Source organism: Heteronotia binoei, chromosome 1 (assembly GCF_032191835.1).
Source record: "Heteronotia binoei isolate CCM8104 ecotype False Entrance Well chromosome 1, APGP_CSIRO_Hbin_v1, whole genome shotgun sequence".
NCBI classification, from domain to species: Eukaryota; Metazoa; Chordata; class Lepidosauria; order Squamata; family Gekkonidae; genus Heteronotia; species Heteronotia binoei.
Genome location: NC_083223.1, coordinates 223,785,182 through 223,806,555, shown reverse-complemented (window position 1 = coordinate 223,806,555; position 21,374 = coordinate 223,785,182). Strand labels below are relative to the sequence as shown.

General features: G+C 45.1%; 1 protein-coding gene across 1 annotated transcript in view; it reads right to left on the bottom strand.

The window, feature by feature from the left end:
- Nucleotides 1-751: 751 nt before the first annotated feature.
- The window catches only part of MAL (mal, T cell differentiation protein), a 34,062-nt gene continuing 13,439 nt past the window's right edge, over nt 752-21,374 (bottom strand). Inside the window, exons 2-4 of the mRNA XM_060259679.1 lie at nt 6,245-6,412; nt 2,163-2,288; nt 752-1,109 (exon numbers count right to left, since the gene is read on the bottom strand). Coding sequence (XP_060115662.1) covers nt 1,035-1,109; nt 2,163-2,288; nt 6,245-6,412 — 369 coding nt within the window. The 3' untranslated portion in view covers nt 752-1,034. The remainder of the gene's footprint in view (nt 1,110-2,162; nt 2,289-6,244; nt 6,413-21,374) is intronic.

The window sequence follows — 21,374 nt, the reverse complement described above, 5'->3', positions numbered from 1 at the left end:
TCTTTTTTTAGAAGAAGAAGATTGCAGATTTATACCCCTCCCTTCTCTCTGAATCAGAGCGGCTTACAATCTCCTATATCTTCTCCACCACAACAGACACCCTGTGAGGTGGGTGGGGCTGAGAGGGCTCTCACAGCAGCTGCCCTTTCAAGGACAACTCCTGCAATAGCTATAGCTAACCCAAGGCCATTCCAGCAGCTATAAGTGGAGGAGTGGGGAATCAAACCCGGTTCTCCCAGATAACAGTGCGCACACTTAACCACTACACCAAACTGGCTCTCCATTAAAAAATTGAAGCTGGCAATTCAAAGGAACTAGATCATAGCAAGAGTTCATCATAATGTTATTGTGATATCAGACAATAGCAATCACCATTCTTTAAAGAAGCCCTCGAAAAGCCCTGTGCAGGTGGGCTAGGGGGAAATGCAAGGAAAATGGTAGTTGAATTCACACAGAACTCCCATGCAGATGTTCTGTTGACAGTGCAAATGTCCCTGCATTTGTGGTAGTGATGACAGGGAAACAAAGAACCCTTGTTTTGTAGATGCAGCCACGTTGTAACCCAAGAATTGCACCAGTACCCTCAAATCCTGATCACTGCAGTCACAAGTCTGCACCAAATCTGGAAGAATGGAAGGCAAGGTCCTTATTGTACTTTTTTGCACACAGCATAGGCAAAGGTTTGATAGAAGATGTAGGAATTACACTCCAGAGGGTAAAGTGAATAGTCTACTGACCTCCACCAACAAGCTAACTCAATGCTTTTTATTATACAAATTTTGCTCTCCACTTATATAATAGGTTTTTTAAAAAAAAGAAAAAATATTTAAGAGATTATCAATTTTCCCTATGCTACACACTGTACCTGTCCAAATCTCTAAGGGGAAAAGAAAATGGTTAAATTAAAATATATACTGTGGGATTTTCCTGTCCAGGTAAAGTACAACAAGATTTATAACACACATCTCCAAAATAATCCAACAACAGAGTAAATCCACCTGTAAAACTCTCTGCTAAAGAATGTTCAAGGGTTTTTAGGAAGATTTCCATCTCAGTAGTGAAAAAATCATATGGATCACATAGGTCAGTGTGGCTAGGAAGGCAAAGACCTAAAGAGAAGAAAGGAACATTTAGTAGCTTGACTAGATTAACTAGATAAATTAATTAACATGTGCATCCAAACTGGCATTTCCTTCCTGCAATGAGCCTTCTGCATACCACCCCCACCCCCTTACTGCCTTCCATGCCTTAACAGCTAGGAAGTGCAATCTCTCTTCCTTTAGATTTTTCCCTCTCCTTTTTTTGGTTAGCTGAAGTGCATCTTAGTCTATTCATCTGCATCTTTCCCTCCTCATTGGGTCACAAGTTTGCCTGTTGTAATGTACACCAAGGAACAAGCCCAACAATACTCTGGCACTTCTATGTTTGAAGCTCCCAATGTTTTTAATAAACCCAATTATTAGGCATATAGGGGCCCAGCTTGGATCAGGATCAGGCACAAGGGCAGAGAAATTGAGTTAAGGCTGCATGGCTTCCCCCAATCTTTTTTTTTTTTTAAATCTGGGGTGCTGCTTTTTGCCCCCACTGAGGAAACCCACCAGTACAAATACAGGTGCCTGTATGTTTGCCCCAATGGGCAAACAGGACCTCCACAAGCCATTTTAGATCAAGAAAATGGCAGGGTAGGGGTCAGGGCCCCACATAGTAACTTTTTTTAAAAAATAAAGCTCTAGACTAGCAATGTGTACCCTGAAAATCTTGAACCAAACATATACCCCAAAACATCAGAATCTCAATCTTTCCAGGAAAGGGGTGATTGTGAAATTTTGTGGTAGAATGTTACTGGCAGTCTGGAGCAGCTAGTTTTCAGAGAAAATGAGGGAAAGTCGTCAGGAAACCAAGTTTTCCCTCTCTCCTAAAAATACTCCTGTGTGTTTGAAGAGGATTAGACAAGAGGGTCCAATTTTACCGATCTCCCGAACTAGATGCCCACAGCTCTCCTGGTCTGCATTGTTTCTTAGAGGTAAAACACCCTGCTTCCTCCAGGACAAAGATGCTAACAGTAGTTAAACAGGAATAGTGTCAAACCTGGTCAATTCCTTGTGCAACTTAAATTGTGACATTTATCAACAAGTCAGCAGCGGCAAAATAAACAGACTCACCACTGCCGCAATATCTATTTGGTAGTTTTTGTACACCTCTTTATCCTTAACTTGGATTGTAGCATAGGCTTGCAAAACTGCTGCACTCAAGTAGAAGAGAGAAGCTGTTACCTGGTAGAAAGCATCCTGTAAGAGAGATGGTCAAGGATCTTCAGAACACTACTAGACAAGGCATTATAGAGCATTTAAAGCATAATCCAACTGTAGCAGATATTGTGCCACAACTAAAGGATTTTGACTACTGTAGCCTGCATGGCCTATGGTAATCCCAATCTCATCCAATCTTGGAAGCTAAACAGTGTTGGTCCTGGATAGTACTTGGACAGGAGACCACTGAGGAAGTTACACAGAGGGCGTTTTCGCACTCACCTTCAGCCGGCGCAACCCCCCTCTTCACCGCACAGGATCTGCGCGGATTTCGCACTAAATGCCGCAGAGCAGCCGGAAGAGCTGGAAGCTCCTGGCGCAAAAGCCGCTCAAACGTAAACCGCCAAAAAGCAGTTTCCGTTTGCGCGGCTTTTGCGACGGGAGTTTCCGGCTCTTCTGGCTGCTCCGCGGCATTTAGTGCAAAATCCGCGCAGATCCTGCGCGGTGAAGAGGGGGGTCGCACCGGCTGAAGGTGAGTGCGAAAACGCCCAGAGACAAACAATGGCAAACCACTTCTGTACATCCCTTGCCTTGGGAATCCCATGGTGTTGCCATAAGTCAGCTGCAATTTAACAGCATAAAAAAGTTTCAGAGAGTGAATTTGTACATTGCAGAGGCTTTTTAGTGGCAAGGAAGGATTGCCAGCTCTCAGAAGCACCTGCCCCTTAGGTATATTTGTGAGCGTTCCTGATCTAAGCAGTGGATCATGCAGTGATTCAGCAGGCAGCTTCCTCTGTGGATAAGTACTTTGGTATAGTGGAGCCTTTTATTTCTCACAACCTATTTCTTAATTCTGAATATTTCTATACCATCTCTTCAAAAACCTCACCTGAGACATCTAACAATAGCAACAAAAGCCACATACTACATTTACTATAGGGGGAAAGTTCTGCAGATTTTACTAATTATTGTTTTACTATTGAGAATTATTATTTCACTACTGAGACAATCTGGTGTAATACTACAGTCCCAGACTAGGATCTGGGAGAACGAGGTTCAAATCCCCAGTCTGCCACAGTAGCTTGCCGGATGGCCTCACAGGGTTGTTTTGAGGAAAAATGAAGAAGAAAGCAATGAATGAAGTAAATACAGGTATGACTAATGCTGGAATTTTTAACAGTTGTTTTAAACAGGAGACAGGCCGTAGAGATAACATTTATATACACTAGCAGTTTTCTGACACACCACATCACGAAAACAGTGAAAATTATTCTGAGCATCTATGGATAAGACTATTGTTGTAGAGATACCCACTGGACACACAATTTGGGAATTCAGTTGGCAGTTTACCATTGTGCTAACTTTGATCTTTTCCTGCTTCATGCTCACACATATAACCCACATCTTTCAGTAACTGAGTGGCTGAATCAGCAGTGTGTAACTGAGTGGCTTAAAGCAGTGTGTGTGGCATCACTGTTAGAGGTAAATATCTATTTATATACCTATCCTCCCACCCTCCAAAACAGTAGTCATGGCACAAAAGGGTTGTGTGGCATGCAAGAGTAGTTACTGGGGGTCAAAGGAGTTCATTTGGGAATGTTTGCAAAAGAGATCAGCTGGATCAAGCCAATTTGACAGGGGCTTAATTGCCTTTCCCCCCACCCATTAAGTCACAGCTGACTTACAGCCACCCAATAGGGCAGGGGTGGCCAACGGTAGCTCTCCAGATGTTTTTTGCCTACAACTCCTATCAGCCCCAGCCAGCATGGCCAATGGCTGGGGCTGATGGGAGTTGTAGGCAAAAAACATCTGGAGAACTACCATTGGCCACCCCTGCAATAGTGCTTTCAAGGCAAGAGACATTCAGTGGTGGTTTGCCATTGCCTGCCTCTGCACAGTAACCCTGATATGCCTGGTGGTCTCCCTTCCAAATACTGGTCAGTTTTTGCTTAGTTTTCAAGATCTAGCCTGCGTTATCCAGGTCAGGGCACCAAATATCTTATGACAGCAGAAGTGGCAGGAGGCCCTGCCACTCCAGGAGTTCATGGGGATTTGGATTGCCAACTGAAACCTAGTAAGCAATATAACTTCCAAAGAGCCTTTTAATTGATTAAAGCTTTTATAAATTGATATTGTATTTTAAACTTTATTAGGTAAGCTGTTTCAACTGTTCTGGAGAGGCAGGGTAGAAATTGTCAAATAAATAAAGCATTAACTAGCTGGGAGCTATTTCTTGAGCAGGCGCTCCATAAACAGAAGGCAGCCACTAGTTTTTTTTTTTGCAAGCACAATCCTGCAGGAGAGTCCATGTTTTCAGCAACTTGGATCATTTGTGCCAGTGTATTTCTCAGATACATTACTGGAAGCCAGTGCTGTTTTCTCTGTTCTAGCCTAACCCATAGCCCTATGGTGTTTTTCCATCTGCACCTAGCCGCAGTAATCCATGCAACAGTCGCCTCCAGGCTAGACTCCTGTAACTTGCTTTACTCTGGCCTGCCCTTAAAACTTACCCAGAAGTTCCAATTGATCCAGAATGCAGCAGCACAAGTCCTGACAGGAATGTCATAGGCAGCACATATACAACATGGGCTGTGCCAGCTGCACTGGCTTCTAGTGAAGTACGGATTCAAGTTCAAGGTTTTGGTGCTAACCTTCAAGGCCTTGAGCAGTCAGGGACCAACATATCTACGGGACTGTCCCCTCTGGTATGTCTCTGGGAGAGCGTTGTGCTTTAATTTTATGATTGTGATGTTTTTATCAAATGTTGTACATCACCCAGTGCTCTACAGTAGCAGGGATTGATGATTATCATCATCATCATCATGGACAGCATAAAGAGAGCAGCACTGCCAGCAGCAAGCAGAACTGTGACTCCTGCTTTCTTGGGGACTGCCTCCCTGTCCAACCTTGAATAAATCCTGTGTGGTGGGAAGAAACTATCCTCTAAGCTTCCTGAATATGTCAGAAAGGTTATTGTACAAGGCGGAATTATTTAGGAGAGCTTTCAGGGCTGATAGTCAGGTTGTTATCGGCAACAGCGTCACCAATTGCAAATTGTATGGATCTTTTTTGTTTGTTAGTTGTTTGTCCATGTGCCTTAGTAACCTGCCTAAAATATGTAACAGGCCTCTATCCACATATTGTTGGATATTGTGCTACTGTTGCCCTATAGCAATCATTTCAGTGTGAACAAGACAGTCTAGTTGCAAATGATTGCTATAGTGCAATGTGTGGATGCAGGTCTGGAGGAAAGTATGCTAAAAAGTGACTTAAATTATGACTGCATGTTACAGATTTGGCATTTACAAGGTACCGCTCCAGGAACCTGGTTACAGTAAACAGCTATACAAGCTTTACTTTGACTCCTCCCGTCATCCTGTAGCTGGGCTTACCTCCCAGCTGGAATAAGCTGTAGTTCCTTGGTAGAGCCCATGTGTGTAGCGTGTCTCAGGTCCAACCCCTTAAAGGACCCTAGGTAGCAGATGGCATAAAAGGTCATTTTTCTGCCAGAGAGACTGGAAAGCTGTTCCTAGGCAGAGCAGAACAGTTGTCTGAATTCATAGAAAGCCGTTTCAAGTGTTCATATCCAAAGATGTTTGCTCTGCTGATTTTTTAATGGTTGTACTGCAGTCCTAAGCTCTGCTCATGACCCCCAGTGAAAGCTGGGTTTTCAGTTAGCCGGCTCAAGGTTGACTCAGCCTTCCATCCTTCCGAGGTTGGTAAAATGAGTACCCAGCTTGCTGGGGGGAGAGTGTAGATGACTGGGGAAGGCAATGGCAAACCACCCCATAAAAGGTGTGCCATGAAAACATTGTGAAAGCGACGTCACCCCAGAGTCGGAAATGACTGGTGCTTGCACAGGGGACCTTTCCCTTCCTTCTTTCACTCATCACACCAGTTGTTCAGGATTGTGTCTTGCCTAGCACATGCAGAAATGGCCATGCACTTGGGGCAGTGGATTAACTGAGTGGCACTTAATCTCTTCCAAGACTTACCACAGCAACCCAAGCTGATTTTTCTCCATGAGCTCCACAGAAATAGAGGAACAGAAGCAATGTTGACAATACAAAGCAATAGACAGAGACAAACATCACCCAGCCTTGAATCATTGGAAAAAACACTTTCGTAGATGCCACCAGAATCCAGACAAGGCCACCAAAAACCTACAAGAAAGCATAAGTAGAAGGAGACAAAATCAGAGGCATCTTGGAACACCACCACTAAGCAAGAATGATTAGAGATGACCATTGATGTAGCTAAAACTGTTATTGGATAGTGCTGATATCCTGACTTTCACATTCAAGGTGCTTATTGCTATCATGAACAACTGAGGTTTAAAATATAAAACCCAATGTCTTCAAAGCTTTCATCCTAGTTGGTGATGCATCCACTTGGTGAAGATTTTCTGTGTTCTGTTGTGGCTGTGAATGAAGAGAGAGTTACAGTGGCCACATGAACCACCCCCCCCAAGCTGCCATTTGCCCCTGCGCCAGTGGAGGGGTTTTGAAAATAGTAACTGACATATTGCTATAGCATTAGGCTACAACAATATGCAAAGTACCAGTTCTAAGCTATAGCAATACATCAACTGCCAAAAGTAAAATTTAAAGTTTAAAATTGGCAATTGACATAGTACAAATAATATATGACATGTCAGCTACCAATTTTTTTTTAGAGGTCTAAATAAGCTGCAGGGGGGGGGGACAGCTGCAGGGGAATGGGCACAGGGTTAATGTGGGCAGAACCTGAAAAACTGGGTACTTTCCCACAGTGGCGTAGCTAGGGCTTTGGGGGCCCGGGGCCCAAGATTTATGTGGGCCCCCCATGTGTGTGCATGCCTCCAGAAACAGGATATGATGTCACTTCCGGTGATGTCACTTCCGCAAGATGGCCACCACTTGCGAGGGAGCCCTGCTGGAAACAGGAAGTGATGTAACTTCCCCAAAATGGCCACCACTTGTGGGGGGGAAACAGGAAGTGGTGTCACTTTGGGGGCGGCACGCCCCCCCCCCCCCCCGCGATGGCACTGCTGGTGCAATCTAGGTCATGTGATTGATAACCTGATTACCCCACCACACCATGTGACAGGGAGAAATGCCACAAGCAGCCTGCCTATGAACTCAAGGTAGCTGGGGATTCCCACAGACATCTACCTGCACCCTCCCCTTTCTGTTGAGCCAACGGCCTTGCTGAACTCCATGGGCCAAGCGCAAGAAAGAACTCTACTGGGACTTGATGCTCGGAGTGATCGTCCAACCAGTCCATCTCCCTCTGCAGTCCTGCCCTCTTCGTTACACTGATGCATCTCATCTCACAAAACCTGATGCTCCCCTTCCTTATTTCAGTCAGAAGGGGGCCTAGAACGTTTTGTGAATGGGAAGTCAAAGCCTCAGCCACACTACAGGGCAACTACCCCTTCAGAGCACTCCAGAAGTTGCTCAAGACTTGTGCTGCTGAGGCCGGTTCCTGACCATCAAGGGGAAAGCAGCTGATGCTAGATGAGATCAACTGGACCAGGCACATCTGCATACTAAGAAACCTCCAGAGGCTTCTTCTAAGCAAGCTCTTCCTTCTTGTTTACAGAGCCGGGGTTTGCAAAGCCTAGAAGCGACTTTCTCAGAGGCCTTGACCAAAGCCGTAAGCGGCAAGGCAGGAAACGAGCTGGGGGTAAGAGGGCCGGAAACCAGCAGCAACTGGGCTGTGCCGATGGCTAAAACAAGGAGCTAAAAGAGAATGTCCAAGTATGAAATACTTAGGGGAGGGACGGTGGCTCAGTGGTAGAGAGCATCTGCTTGGTAAGCAGAAGGTCGCAGGTTCAATCCCCGGCATCTCCAACTAAAAAGGGTCCAGGTAAGTAGGCATGGAAAACCTCAGCCTGAGATCCTGGAGAGCCGCTGCCAGTCTGAGAAGACAAGACTGACTTTGATGGACCGAGGGGGAGTCTGATTCAGTATAAGGCAGCTTCATATGTTCATATATGTTCAAACAAGAAACGTTCAGTTCAAATCTTCAGTGGCTCCTTAACATTGAACCGAGAAACCCTGAAACCTCTTCACCTCCTTTCTATATGACCGGCAGCACAATTGTAAGCAGAGTTTCCCCCGCACCCCCATCTCTCACCGGGGGAAGTCTCTCATCCCGCGCCTGGGCCTGCGGGCGCACTCTTTCCAAACATCCTGCCCTTCGTTAGTAAAGCCTTCCGTCCTTTCATCAGCCCCGAGGAAGCTCGCTTACTTTAAAAAAAAAAAAAGCAAATAGGGCCTGGATCCGTCCCTACCCCACCCTAGCTTGCTTAGAAACCAGACCCCCAACAACAATCCTGACCATATCCCAGAAGTGTGGCATCGTCGAAATGGTTCAGATGTACTTTGGTTGGTATTGTTCCACAAGGCCCCCCACCTCTCCAGGGTTGCCAACTGTAGGTTGTCGAATACCTGGATATTTGGGAAGATGGAAGGGGACCTGAAGAAGTATGTGATAGATCCACCTTCCAAAGCAGCCATTTTCTTCTAGGAAGCGATTTCTGTTGCCTGGAGATGAGCTTTAATTCCTGGAGATCCTATCTCAGTCACACACACAAGATCCTGGGCTACTCTCCCGGGAGGGAGATCTCCCGGCCGGAGCCCCGGCGGCAGCTTGGAGGGTCCCGCCAGGCCAGCCTCCCCCTTTCCCCCAGCTGATGCCACCCGAACCAGCCCCAGCAGCGCCTCCCCCGGCCCAGGCGGCAGCCCCCAGCCCCAAGGACAAGACCCTCCCCCCGCAACGGGAGAAGCCCGAGGAGGCTGGTGCGCATGCTGCCACATGCGCGCCTTCAATCTGAGGCGAGGAAGCGACGACTCCGAGCGAGAGAGGAGAAAAGCGAAGCGACGAACGCGGCGCGCCTTTCCGGTGCTTTGCTTAATGCTTTCAATTGTGTGAGTGAGTGACTGAGGGGGAAAAAAGGGGGAGGGGGGAAGGGAAGGGAACGAGGAGCCCTGCGTGCGCGCGCCGCTCCCCACCCCCTTCTTCCGCCGTGCGCGCGCGCTCCCCCTCGCGCTGTCAGGCGCCGCGGGCGCTTGCGCTTCCATTCTTTTTCTCCCCCCCCTTTCAGCGCAGGCGCAGCAACGTCACGGCCATTGTTTTGGGGGCCCCCTTGCCAACGCGTGGACCCCCAGACCCGGGGCGGGCCGCCCTTCCCGCCCCCCCCCTCTCTACGCGTCTGCTTTCCCATCCACAGCACACACAATGCCACTTTGACTGCAGTCTTTCCCAAAAGATCACACCAACCCAGGTTTGAGAAAGAGCAGAACAAAGCAGGGGGGGACTTGGAAAGTGGACAATGCTGGGTGGATGCCCCAAAAAGTGGGGGGAGCTCTCCAGTTTAGACATGAAATAGGTGGAAGAAACCTCTGTGTAGAAGCACCCTGGGAGTCCATCAAAACAGCATCATATAAACATGTGAAGTTGCTTAAGATCATTGATGCTAGTACTGACTACACTGACAGGCAGCAGCTGTCCAGGGTCTTTCACATCACATATTACTTGGTCTTAACTGGAGAAACTGGGAACTGAACCTTGGACCTTTTGCTCTGTTACTGAGACAAAGCCCCCTCCTAATCAATCCATTACTGATTGATTGAGTTACTGATGTTGTCTATATGGCCATATAGTAGGGTTATCAGGTCCCTTTTGGCAACCAGTGGGGGATGGGGGGACTTACGAGGAGAAAGAGAAAGGCCTAGGCCTAGTTGCCAGCATCACACAGGATGTGACATCGTCATGCAAGCATCAGTAACATCAGTAACTGATGTACAGTAACTGATGTACAGCAACATCAGTAACTCAGAGAGCCAGTTTGGTGTAGTGGTTAAATCTTATCTGGGAGAACCAGGTTTGATTCCCCACTTCTCCGCTTGCACCTGCTGGAATGGCCTTGGGTCAGCCATAGCTCTGGCAGAGGTTGTCCTTGAAAGGGCAGCTACTGTGAGAGTCCTTTCAGCCCCAACCACTTCACAGGGTGTCTGTTGTGGGGGAGGAAGAAAAAGGAGATTGTGAGCCGCTCTGAGACTCTGAGATTTGGAGTGGAGGGCGGGATATAAATCCAATATCAGCAGCAGCAGCAACATCCGGGTGACATGCTGATAGTTGGGCAAAAAACTCCATGGTAAAACTGGCTTCTGCTATGAGTTTTGCCCAAACACCAAACCATCATCTGGATGTCACTGGTGTGATGACATCACTTCATGTGAACTGCTGGCAATGAGGCCAAGGTCTTTTCCTTTCTCCGGATAAATCCCCCCTCCCAGCCAGCTGATTGATTAGGGCCTGGTGGTGGGGGATCCCCGCCTCCACTGGGGGATCTGGCAACCCTACCATAAAGCAAACCGGGCTATTGGACAGCTGATTTTCTGTCTACTAGACCTTTTTAAAAAGCATATTCCAATCTGCGTCAAGTGAAGGTGACTTTGAGCTGGAGCCAAAATCTTGCCCAGCCTGCATCATAGCCTCAGGACATCTTACTATTTCAAAGCCATTTCTCAGCTGCAGTGCTCCTTAAATCCATGCTGGCAGTCTGTGTCCAAGTATAGCCCTCTTTCTCTTCCCCCCTCTTTCTGAAACTCTGCAGATAGAAGCAGGCTAAGAATGCTGTCATTTTGCATATAGCAACCTGTCTCGAGATTAGGTAAAACACAACACTTAACTGGGCAGAAATTAACTCCTGGAGTAGCAGCGGAAGGGAAACATAGTCTCATAAATATAGATGACAGCAATCACAATAGAGAGGGGGCAAAATGTTCTTGAAATCCTGCACACAAGGCAACAAATCAAAGAGGGGGCGTCAACATTCAATCCACAGCCACATTTTCTGTTTCCCTTTGTATGCAACATCAACCTCTGATTTTCACAAAGATGGATCTCTTTAATTTAAACCATTAAGTACCTGGGAAATGTTCAGGGGATTGGTTCTTGAAATAGATAAAGATAATAAAAACACTGGTCAAACATTCATTCCCTTAGCTACGTGTCATACTGGGTGGAAATGTAAACTCCACACCAGGTTGTATAGTACATTGATAGAAGCCAGCACTCAAGTTCTTCTACACTTTTGCTGCAGTTTGTTTTTATTCGTTTAAACAGAAACCTGCCATGCCCTGCAGCTGCACTTCTCTTCCTCAAAAAACACTCACATGTGAATGCACATTGACTGATGACTTGGACACAAGGCTGCCAATCTCCAGTTGGGGGCAGGGGATCCCCCAGTTTGGAGGCCCTCCCCCTGCTTCAGGGTCATCAGAAATCAGGGTGGGAAGGGAAATGTCTGCTGGGCACTCCATTATTCCCTATGGAGACCAATTCCTGTAGAATATAATGGAGCATTGATCTCTGGGTATCTGGGGCTTGATAGAGCTGCTTTTTGAGGTACAGGCACCATATTTTCAGCATAGCATGTGATGCCTCTCCTCAAAACAAACCCCAAGTTTCTATGAGACCCAAAAGAAGGTGCCCATATCCTTCATTATTCCAAATGGAGAGAAGGTATTTAAAAGGCCCTTTTAATGTCCCTTTAAATGTGATGGCCAATACTCCCTTCAGAGTTCAATCGTGCCTCTCACCACCTTGCACCCAGCTCCACCCCCCAAGTCTCCTGGCTCCACCCCCAAAGTCTCCAAATATTTCTTGAGTCGGACTTGGCAACCCTACTTGGACATGAACATGGAATCAGCAGTGAGCTAACAGAGCTTAGAAATTTTTATACCGCCTTTCTGATGTTTAAGGCAGGTTACAAATATCAACAAATGTTAAACATTCAATAATGAAATCTTATATTAAAATTACAGCATATCACAATGTAAAAACAGATCAGCAGTGTTGAATGAGAATTTCAGTAAAACGACAAAGACAAAACTTTAATGCCCTCCACAAAAGTTTAATAAAAGTTTCCTGACACCTGTTCCAGGAGTCAGTTCCTGATCATTCAGAAAGGGCTGTATTTGCAGAAAGGGCAGCTTTGATTTTACCTGCTGGGTGGAGAAGGCACCACAAACATTGCCTGTTGACCAGGAATGCAGGTTCATACAGATAATGGCTGTCTTCAGGGATATGGGCCTCATGCAACCAAAGACCAGCATTTTGAATTGAGCATACAAGCAAATTGCCAGGTAGGGATGCCAGACTCCAGGTAGGGCCTGGGGATCTCCCAGAATTACAGCTCACCTCCAGACTAAGAGATGAGTTCCCCTGGAGAAAATGGATACTTTGGAGGGTGGACTGTATGGCATTGTATCCCACTGATGTCCCTGTCCTCCCCAGCTCCTTCCCTCAAATCTCCAGGAGTTTCCCAACCTGGGGCTGACAACTCTACCCACCCACCCCAATCAGTGGCCAGCAGGGACATCTCAGCCCTCCTAGCCATTGCAGCTAGATATGAGCATTCCACCCAGGAGCCACAGAAGAAGCTGCACTGCAATTCTGATGTTGCAAAGTGGAGCTGCCCTTGACTGATGCTCCGCTCATCTTCAGTTACTATAACATGGATGACTGTTTAGAAGGGAGAAGGCACACTCAGCCACAGGGTTCCCTTAAAGCTGAGCTAGTGTGAGCTAGCTCACAGTTTTTTTAGCCTTTGGCTCACACACTTTTGTCTTAGCTCAGGAAGGATGGCTGCAGAGGAAACTAATTTATGCAGTAGCTAAATTGCTCACTCGCAACTTTGATGCCAGTAGCTCATGAAGTAGAAATTTTGTTCACAAGACTCCACAGTTTAGAGGGAGCATTTGCTCCAACTTCCTTCTCTAAACCAAGACATAGTCTAGGAGTCATCCTAGGTTCTCAGCTTGGGAGGCAACCCCTCACCACCACCACCACCACCACCACCATGGGTAAAGTTTTTTTCTTACAGAACCCCAGCATCCCATTGATCTTGCCTGGATCCGATTCCAGTCTTGTTTTGGGTGGGTGAGCAGTGTTAGCTCTTCGAGATTCATTTCTTTATTTTATTTTTTATTTTGGGATTTTTTATCCTGCCCTACCCCACAAGCAGGGTACATGATATATGATCATAAGACCTGGCCAAAATTGCAAGCCAAAAGTTCCCTAGCATTATTTGTAGCAACTGACACACCTCCATTGTTTGCCAAGTTAATCCTTGCCAGAGTTGTTCTTTTCACCAAAACGATTCAGATACTATCAATGCTGGGTATTTAGAGCTGGGGTTAGGGTTTGTTTTGTTGCATAGTTCAGAGCAAGACAGAATGATTAGAGCGCACTGGTTTAGCATTCACTGTGCAGTTCCAGCCATTCCATCACTGCAGTCAGAACCCTGATCGCTTTGATTCACTCCTTGCTGAATTTGCATTCAAGTGGAGCATATCAGATGGGGTCTATTTGTATTTTACAGGACAATTCCTAGCACTTCAGCTGGAACCCAGATACAAACGGCAAAATTATATATTGTGAAGTTCTTTTTTTGTTTTGTTTTGTTTTAAACATCATGCAACAGCTGATGCTATCATTTGCATTGAACCAGGAGGAGGAGGGAAGGAGGTTGTTAACCCTTTCTTTTTTTGCTCTTTTCCCCTCAAAAAACATTTTTATTTTCAGATATATCTGCATCTTCTCCCCAATATCAACAAGAAAAAAAACTTTGTGATAGAGAGATTCAGACAGAGAGCAGCCTCATTCCTTGCATTATATAAAAGAATATTCCAAGCAAAGATCATGGAACTGTTATATAATGCATAGCTCCACTTTCAGTAGTATTTAGCCATTTGCCCAGTTGGCATGATGCCAGCCTCTGAGCAGTACAGTGCTATTAAAATGTTTGCTCACCAGTATCTTGATCACACCAACATCCTTTTTAAATCTTGGGACAGCCACAGAACTTTCCTTCACAGCCTTCAAAGGTAGACATGTACAGATACTATTCCTAATGGCTTCTTTCTTGTAGCTAATGAAGGATCACCTGCCACTGAGGAGCTCTTGTTAGACCTAGAAGAACTCAAGACCGCTGCTTACTCTCCAGCATTACACGGATAACAAGTACATGACCACTTTTTAAACACATGGTACTGAAATCATTTTTTATTCTGAACCAGACAACTTGGATTTTTTTAGTTGCATTTTTAGCCTACTGTTTGCCTAAGGAATTCAGGGCAGTATACATGGTTTCCTTGCTTCCATTTTATCCTAACAATAATCCGGGGTTGTAGGTAGAGTTGCCAATCCCCAGGTGGGGGCAGGGATCCCCCAGTTTGGAGGCCCTCCCCCCACTTCAGGGTCATCAGAAAGTGGGAGGAGGGGAGGGAAATGCCTGCTGGGAACTCTGTTATTCCCTATGGAGATTTATTCCCATAGAAAATAATAGAGAATTGATCCGCGGGTATCTGGGGCTCTGGGGGAGTTGTTTTTTGACGTAGAGGCACCAAATTTTCAGTACAGCATCTAGTGCCTCTCCCCAAAATATCCCCCAAGTTTCAAAACGATTGGACCAGGGGGTCCAATTCTATGAGCCCCAAAAGAAGGTGCCTCTATCTTTCATTATTTCCTATGGAAGGAAGGCATTGAAAAGGTGTGCCGTCCCTTTAAATATGATGGCCAGAACTCCCTTTGGAGTTCAATTATGCTTGTCACAGACTTGAACTTGGCTCCATCCATAATGTCTCCTGGCTCCACCCCCAAAGTCTTCTGGCTCCACCCCCAAAGTCCCCAGATATTTCTTAAATTGGACTTGGCAACCCTAGTTGTAGGTTAGGTTGAGAGAGCAAGAGTGATTAGCCCAAGATCACTTCATGATTTTGTGGGCATTCAAACCCAGGTCTCCTTGTTTTCATCCAATACTCTAACCCAGGGATCCCTAATCTTCTTAATCTGCGGGCATCTTTGGAATTATGACATAGTATGGTGGGTATAGCCACACAATGACTTCCACAAAATGGCTTCCACAGTTTACCTTCAGTCACACAGTCAAGATTCTTGTGCTGTGGAGGCAGATGCTGGCAAAACAATGTTTTAAAAACTCTGCATAGCCAATCAAAAGTTGTGCTGGACATACTAAGGAGAGTCAACTCTGGCAAGTACTTGGATGGGAGACCTCCTTGGAATACCAACACCCGAGGCAGGGACAGGTTTTATTCAGCCACCTCTCTAAATATACTCCATGTCCCCAGTAGGGATCCATCACTAGAGGTCACCAAGACTTCCAGGTTCATGCACACTCACACACTCTCTCTCACACACACACTTTTTAAAAAGTATTGCTGGACAAAAGCCCCACCTAGCCCTGCCTGCTCTTTGAAAACAGTTGGTGGGTGCCATGGATACCCAATCTGTCAGATTTTGAAATCCCAATGTCTTCCTGTGGAATATCAGACTAGAATCGTAGAGTAGGATGGGATCTCCAGGGTCATCTAGCCCAACCCCCTGCACAATGCAGGAAACTTACACATACCTCCCCATGCACACTTTCAGTGACACCTGCTCTATGACCAGAAGATGGCAAAAACTTCCAGGATCTCTGGCCAAAATGGCCTGGAGAAAAATTGTTGCATGATCCTGAAGTGGTGAACAGAATTTCCTCAGGTGTGTAAAAAAGGGCGATGAGAACGAAGCACTGATGCAAACCTTCCTTCCCTCCTTCTCATGATCTGCCTAAGTTCACAGCATTGCTATTAGATGCCCATCTACACTGAAAACTTTTTCCCTTTTCTTCAGGTATGCAGAAGGAGGGTTACTTTCAATATAACAATAAAAAAAATTGTATACCATCCTAATTTTTACCACTATTGGCCTGAACTTCACTGCCACTGCTGCTGGGGAGGGGGGAGCACATGGGCAGCTGGGAACACCACTGTCTCCCCTGTTGCTGTGCAGGGAGAAGCAGGTGGGAGATTGATGGGGGTCATAAAAAGAGGGTGATGGGCAATACTCCCTCTAAGCTGTGGGGTCTAGTGAGCAAAAATTCCACTTTGTGAGCTACTGGCGTTAAAGCTGTGAGCTACTGCATAAATTAATTTGCTCTGGGGTCATTTTTCCTGAGCTAAGACTGTGTGAAAAACTGAGTTAGCTCACACTAACTCAGTTTAGAGGGAACACTGGTGATGGGGTAGGCAGAAAGAGAGAGATAAAGAGTGATGAGGTGGGGGTCAAAAAAAGAGAGAATTATCAGTGAGGGGCAGAAAGAGAGAGGAAATGACAAGAATGCAGAGAGAGAGAGAGGAGGTGGCAGAATGGAGAAACAGTGAGAGAAGGGAAGAAGCAAAGATTGGGGGAATAAGACAGCAATTCTTTCAAGTTTCTTGCAGGTCTCCACTTTTGTCAGATTCTATTTCCCCAAGAAATTGTCATCTTGCTTGGAATATTAATCAAGCTTCCAATCATGTACAAATCAGTGAAAAAAAATGCAAGGACATGCAGTTTTCAAGATGCATGGTGCCCCTGCTGTGTAAGCAAAATGGTCTGGGAAGAAGCAATTTTCATTAAAAAAAAAAAAAAAAGGAACAAACCCATGTTGTCAAGACCATTTTAACTGAGCAGAGGGGAATCAGTTCATGCATCATTACCCATTGATGCTCACACTTCATAGGATGCTTCATACTTGTTCGTACAGCCTGAGGCTAACTTCTGATACCGCCATGTGTCTGAAGACTTTTCTCCTCCTGTCTGTCAGCACATGGAAGCAGCCAGACTTGTTAGTAATTAATTCCTTAAATGATTTGAGCTCCTGTAGATTTTTCTGTTATAGCTTTAAAAGAATGATCTGTAGCTCAAAAATATTCAGCAACTACTAACTGTAGGAGGAAAGGAAAGAGACTGAAAGAAAGTGGTAAACAGGCATGCCTGTCTATTCGAATTACTGTGCATGCACCTTCCATTCCAATATTGAATTTCCAGAGGTTTAGGAGGAGCTAAAACCTGAGAAATCAGGTGTAAAACAGACCCACAACAGCATTACTTAAGGCATCTCCATTATTTAAGGCATCTCTTCAGGCATTCATCTGATGATTCATGGAACACACAGAGACCTGCTGGCTGTGACCCTGACATAGCACAAAAGTCCCTGTTGCATGTAGGATAGGGCTGCCAATCCCCAGGTCCAGGCGGGGGTTCTCCCACCCGGGAGGTTCCCAACCCACCGGCCTACATTGGGCTGGCGAGGGGAACCTCCCCCAACGTCGCTGGCGCGATGACATCGCCTGGAAGTGACATCATAAAAATGGTGGTGCCCATGCGTTTCCAGGAAAATTCTATGGTTTTCCTGGACACTCTAGCTATTTGGGAGGTAAAAACTCTATGGTGCACAGGTACCATAGAGTTTTAACCTCCCAAATGGCTAGAGCATCCGGGAAAAACCTAGAGCAGCCCCGCATGGGTGCCGCCATTTTGATGATGTCACTTCCGGGTGACATCATCACATTGCGTGTGCATTCCACGCATGAGAGAGAGTCCTCCACTGCGGGAAGCTGGGGACTTGGCAACCCTAAATTGTAGGAACCTATCTACTTAAACCTGTACACCCACAGTAGATTACTGTAGAGATTCAGATAAATGCATAAATGCAAGGGCAGGACCAGCTGTGATGAAACTGCTGCATTCTCTCTGTATTTGGTGGATCTATGGGCAAATGTCCAAAGGGGTCTGTAACAGTGACCTCTTTACGCAGGTGCAACAGATTCTGTTCGAATTAAGGTTGACACACTCCCCTCCCCACAAGCTTGATGATTCATCTAACCAAGTAGCCTCTAGCTTCACAAAGCTTATATAAGGACACAGGCCCATTACGCCCGCACATCTTACTGTAGATTTTCAGAGCGGTAGGCCTTTAATCTTCGGATTTTGTTCCTGCCTTGCACACCATTCTTTTTTTCTGGTGTATTTATTTTGCAACTACAATTTTTAAAGTGCTTTTCTAAATAGGGATGAACCATCATTTGTGATGTATGTGGGAAGGGGGTGTTCAAACATTTTTTATTTATGCAGTTGCTCTATTGCAGCTGCATAGTAGCGTCCATCAAGTGCCTTCTGTTTAAATCCTTGTGGTTGAGGTTCTGCACATGTATTTTAGTTTGTTGAATTAAAGAGAACAGAAAAGAAGGCAGGCAAATGGGGAAAACCCAATGCTGAAATTGACAAGACTTTTTATTTAAAAAAAAAACTGACAAGCAGCTGCAAAGCCCCCTTTACTTTACTTTTTTCCCTGATTTAAATTTTCATTGAATTTTCTATTTACAAATACAAGGTGGGTGGGGGGGAGAACATTAATTACTTCAAAGGTATCTAAGCTTACATATTCATATCACAGGGGATTCTCTGCTCTGTGAACAATGAGAAAAAGTCACACAGAATACACAGTAGAACCCACTGACATTGGCATTGCAAGCTGTGATCATTGGCAACATGTGTGTGTTTGCACACACCTGTGCAGTTGGCTGCAACTCTACCATGCTTTGCACAGGGCTGCAATTTATATGGGTAGGAGTCCTCTGGCAGAAGCTCTGGAGAGCTTTTTTGTCTTGTGCCACTAAATTGAAAGAAGGGGGGTGTATTTTTGTCACTGCCCTAGCATAGCTGGGCATGGTAATGCTAATTTCTTGCCTTTCCTTGCAAATTTACATGGTTTTCTTTTCGTGACTCTCTATTTAATCCTGCACTCTGGTTGTGATTTTACCATTTTTTAGAGCATTCTGTCCTCCAAGTGGATTGATCCTCCCAAGCAATCCATATGTTTGGCAGTTTACAGAAGGTCCATATGCTTCAGCTGTCATTTAAATGTTAGGATTTCGGAGACTGCCAAAATGCCCCCCTACCCAAAAAAACACCCTTTGTTCACTACAGCATGAAAGGGGAAATGTTTTCAAAGTTTTAGGCTTCCCATCGCAGTGTGTGTGTCTCTCTTTACATCTCATGTCAATTTTATTCTGTACCGATCCCCGCCCCCCTTTATTTTGTTTGCAGGCAGCACTGAAATCTTTTCTCCCCACTGGGGACACTGCTGTTTGCCTCTTTTGCAATCCCCCTTTCTTGTCAATACCAGAAGGGAACTAAACCTTGTGCAGCTCCTTTTAGACTTTCCTCCCATCATTTAATTTTTTTTATTCAGCAATCCAAGACTAGCAATAGCCTCATATTGCTAAATTCATTCTGCTTATTTAAATTTTTAATTAAAAATTTTTAATTAAATTTTTAATTAAAAATTTTTAAATGTGGGGAAAATGGAGTTTGTACACCATACAAACATATGAACATATGAAGCTGGCTTATACTGAATCAGACCCTTGGTCCATCATCTCCGGACTATATCAGTTCTCCTAGAGAAAATGTCAGCTTTGGAGGACATCCTCTATATGACATTATATCCTACTAAGATCCTTCTCTTCTCTAACTTTACCCTACCCAGGCTCTATCCCAAATCCCATGGAATTTTCCAACCTAGAGTAGGCAACCGTGGGAGGGGAAGGTCCTCAACAGGTTATAATGCCCTAGAGTCCATCCAAAGCAGCCATTTTCTCCAGGGAACAGATATCTGTAGTTGCAATTCCAGCCCCACATGTAGGCTGGCAACCCTGTCTTAACTCTCTAGCAAATGAGATTAGGGTTGCCATTTGTGCTTTCTTGTTCCACTCCTGGGATGGGAGTCATTATCTTACAGCAATTTCCCATACAATTAATATTGACGATACCACAGTAGTAGGGGAGATTAAAGAAATTGTTCAAATCAATCTTAGCAGTACCACCAAATGAACTGCAGTTTATTTTTTCTCCTCTTTTGTTGCCTTGATTTTGGATTGTTCAGAGAATGCGGTACTGGAAGCACCATTCAGTCCCTGAGAGTCTTAGCTGGGCAAGCAACGGAGAGGGATGCTATATTGGCTGACATTTCATACACTGAACAAGCTTATCAAAGATCATTTAGGGGGTGGAGCTTTCAATGTAACTTCTTGCTGTTCCCCTGAACTGCAAAACAAACTTATGCAAAAGCCTGGAGAATTCAGCTGTCCTGTGACCTGCAAATGTGCAAATAGTTGCATTGTCACTGTGCACCACCCACAGCCCAAAACATCTTGTGTAACCTTACTGCTGTTGTTGATTCTTGACGTGTGACAAGATTTGTCACTTTCCCTCAAGCCTACAAAGAGAAGATTTCCATGGTCCTTCTAATCTACATTGGGTAGTAATTCGAGTGGGGTTTGATTTATCCAGGATTTTGGACCATTGTTACAGCAAAATTTATACTTTAGTGCAGCTGATTGCAGACCATTAGCTCATCATAATATATGAATTCATTCACAGCCCACATTTCTCATTTGAACACAAAGCAGATTACAGAATGAGAAGAAAATGCACTTAAAATAATACAATGAGGGATAAAAAGATAAAAGGTAGTCCCCTGTGCAAGCACCAGTCATTTTTGACTCTGCTTTCACTACATTTTCACGGCAGACTTTTTACGGGGTGGTTTGCCATTGCCTTCCCCAGTCATCTACACTTTCCCCCCAGCAAGCTGGGTACTCATTTTACCGACCTCAGAAGGATGGAAGGCTGAGTCAACCTGGAGTCGGCTACCTGAGAACCAGCGTCCGCTGGGTTTGAACTCAGGTTGTGAGCAGAGGGCTCCGACTGCAGTACTGCAGCTTTACCACTCTGAACCACGGGGCTCTTTACAGTTAGGGGTACCAACCTCCAGGTAGGCCCTGGAGATCTCCTGGGATTACCATTGAACTCCAGATTACAGAGCTGAGTTTCCCTGAAGAAAGTGGCCGCTTTGGAGGCTCTACTCTATAGAATTATACCCTATTGAGGTCCCTCCCTTCCTCAAATCCTAGCCTCCCCAAATCTCCAGGAATTTCTAACCAGAGTAGACAACCCTAAGCATAAAACTTGCAAATAATGCAAGCAAAGCAATGCCATACATGCTATAAACAATGCAATACAAATAGCATAATACATATAATAAATAATGCAAGAATAAAGAAAGTTGCCTAAATTTTTCAGGCACTAGAATTCTGTTAGAATCCTGAACACTTAATAAAAATGTCCTTTGCCTGATCCATTCCATTTTACTACTAAATAAAATGCCATTCTGACCAATTCTATTTTGCTACAGACTTATTCCTTTTATAAAAATGCCCTCCTGAACAATTCTGTTTCACA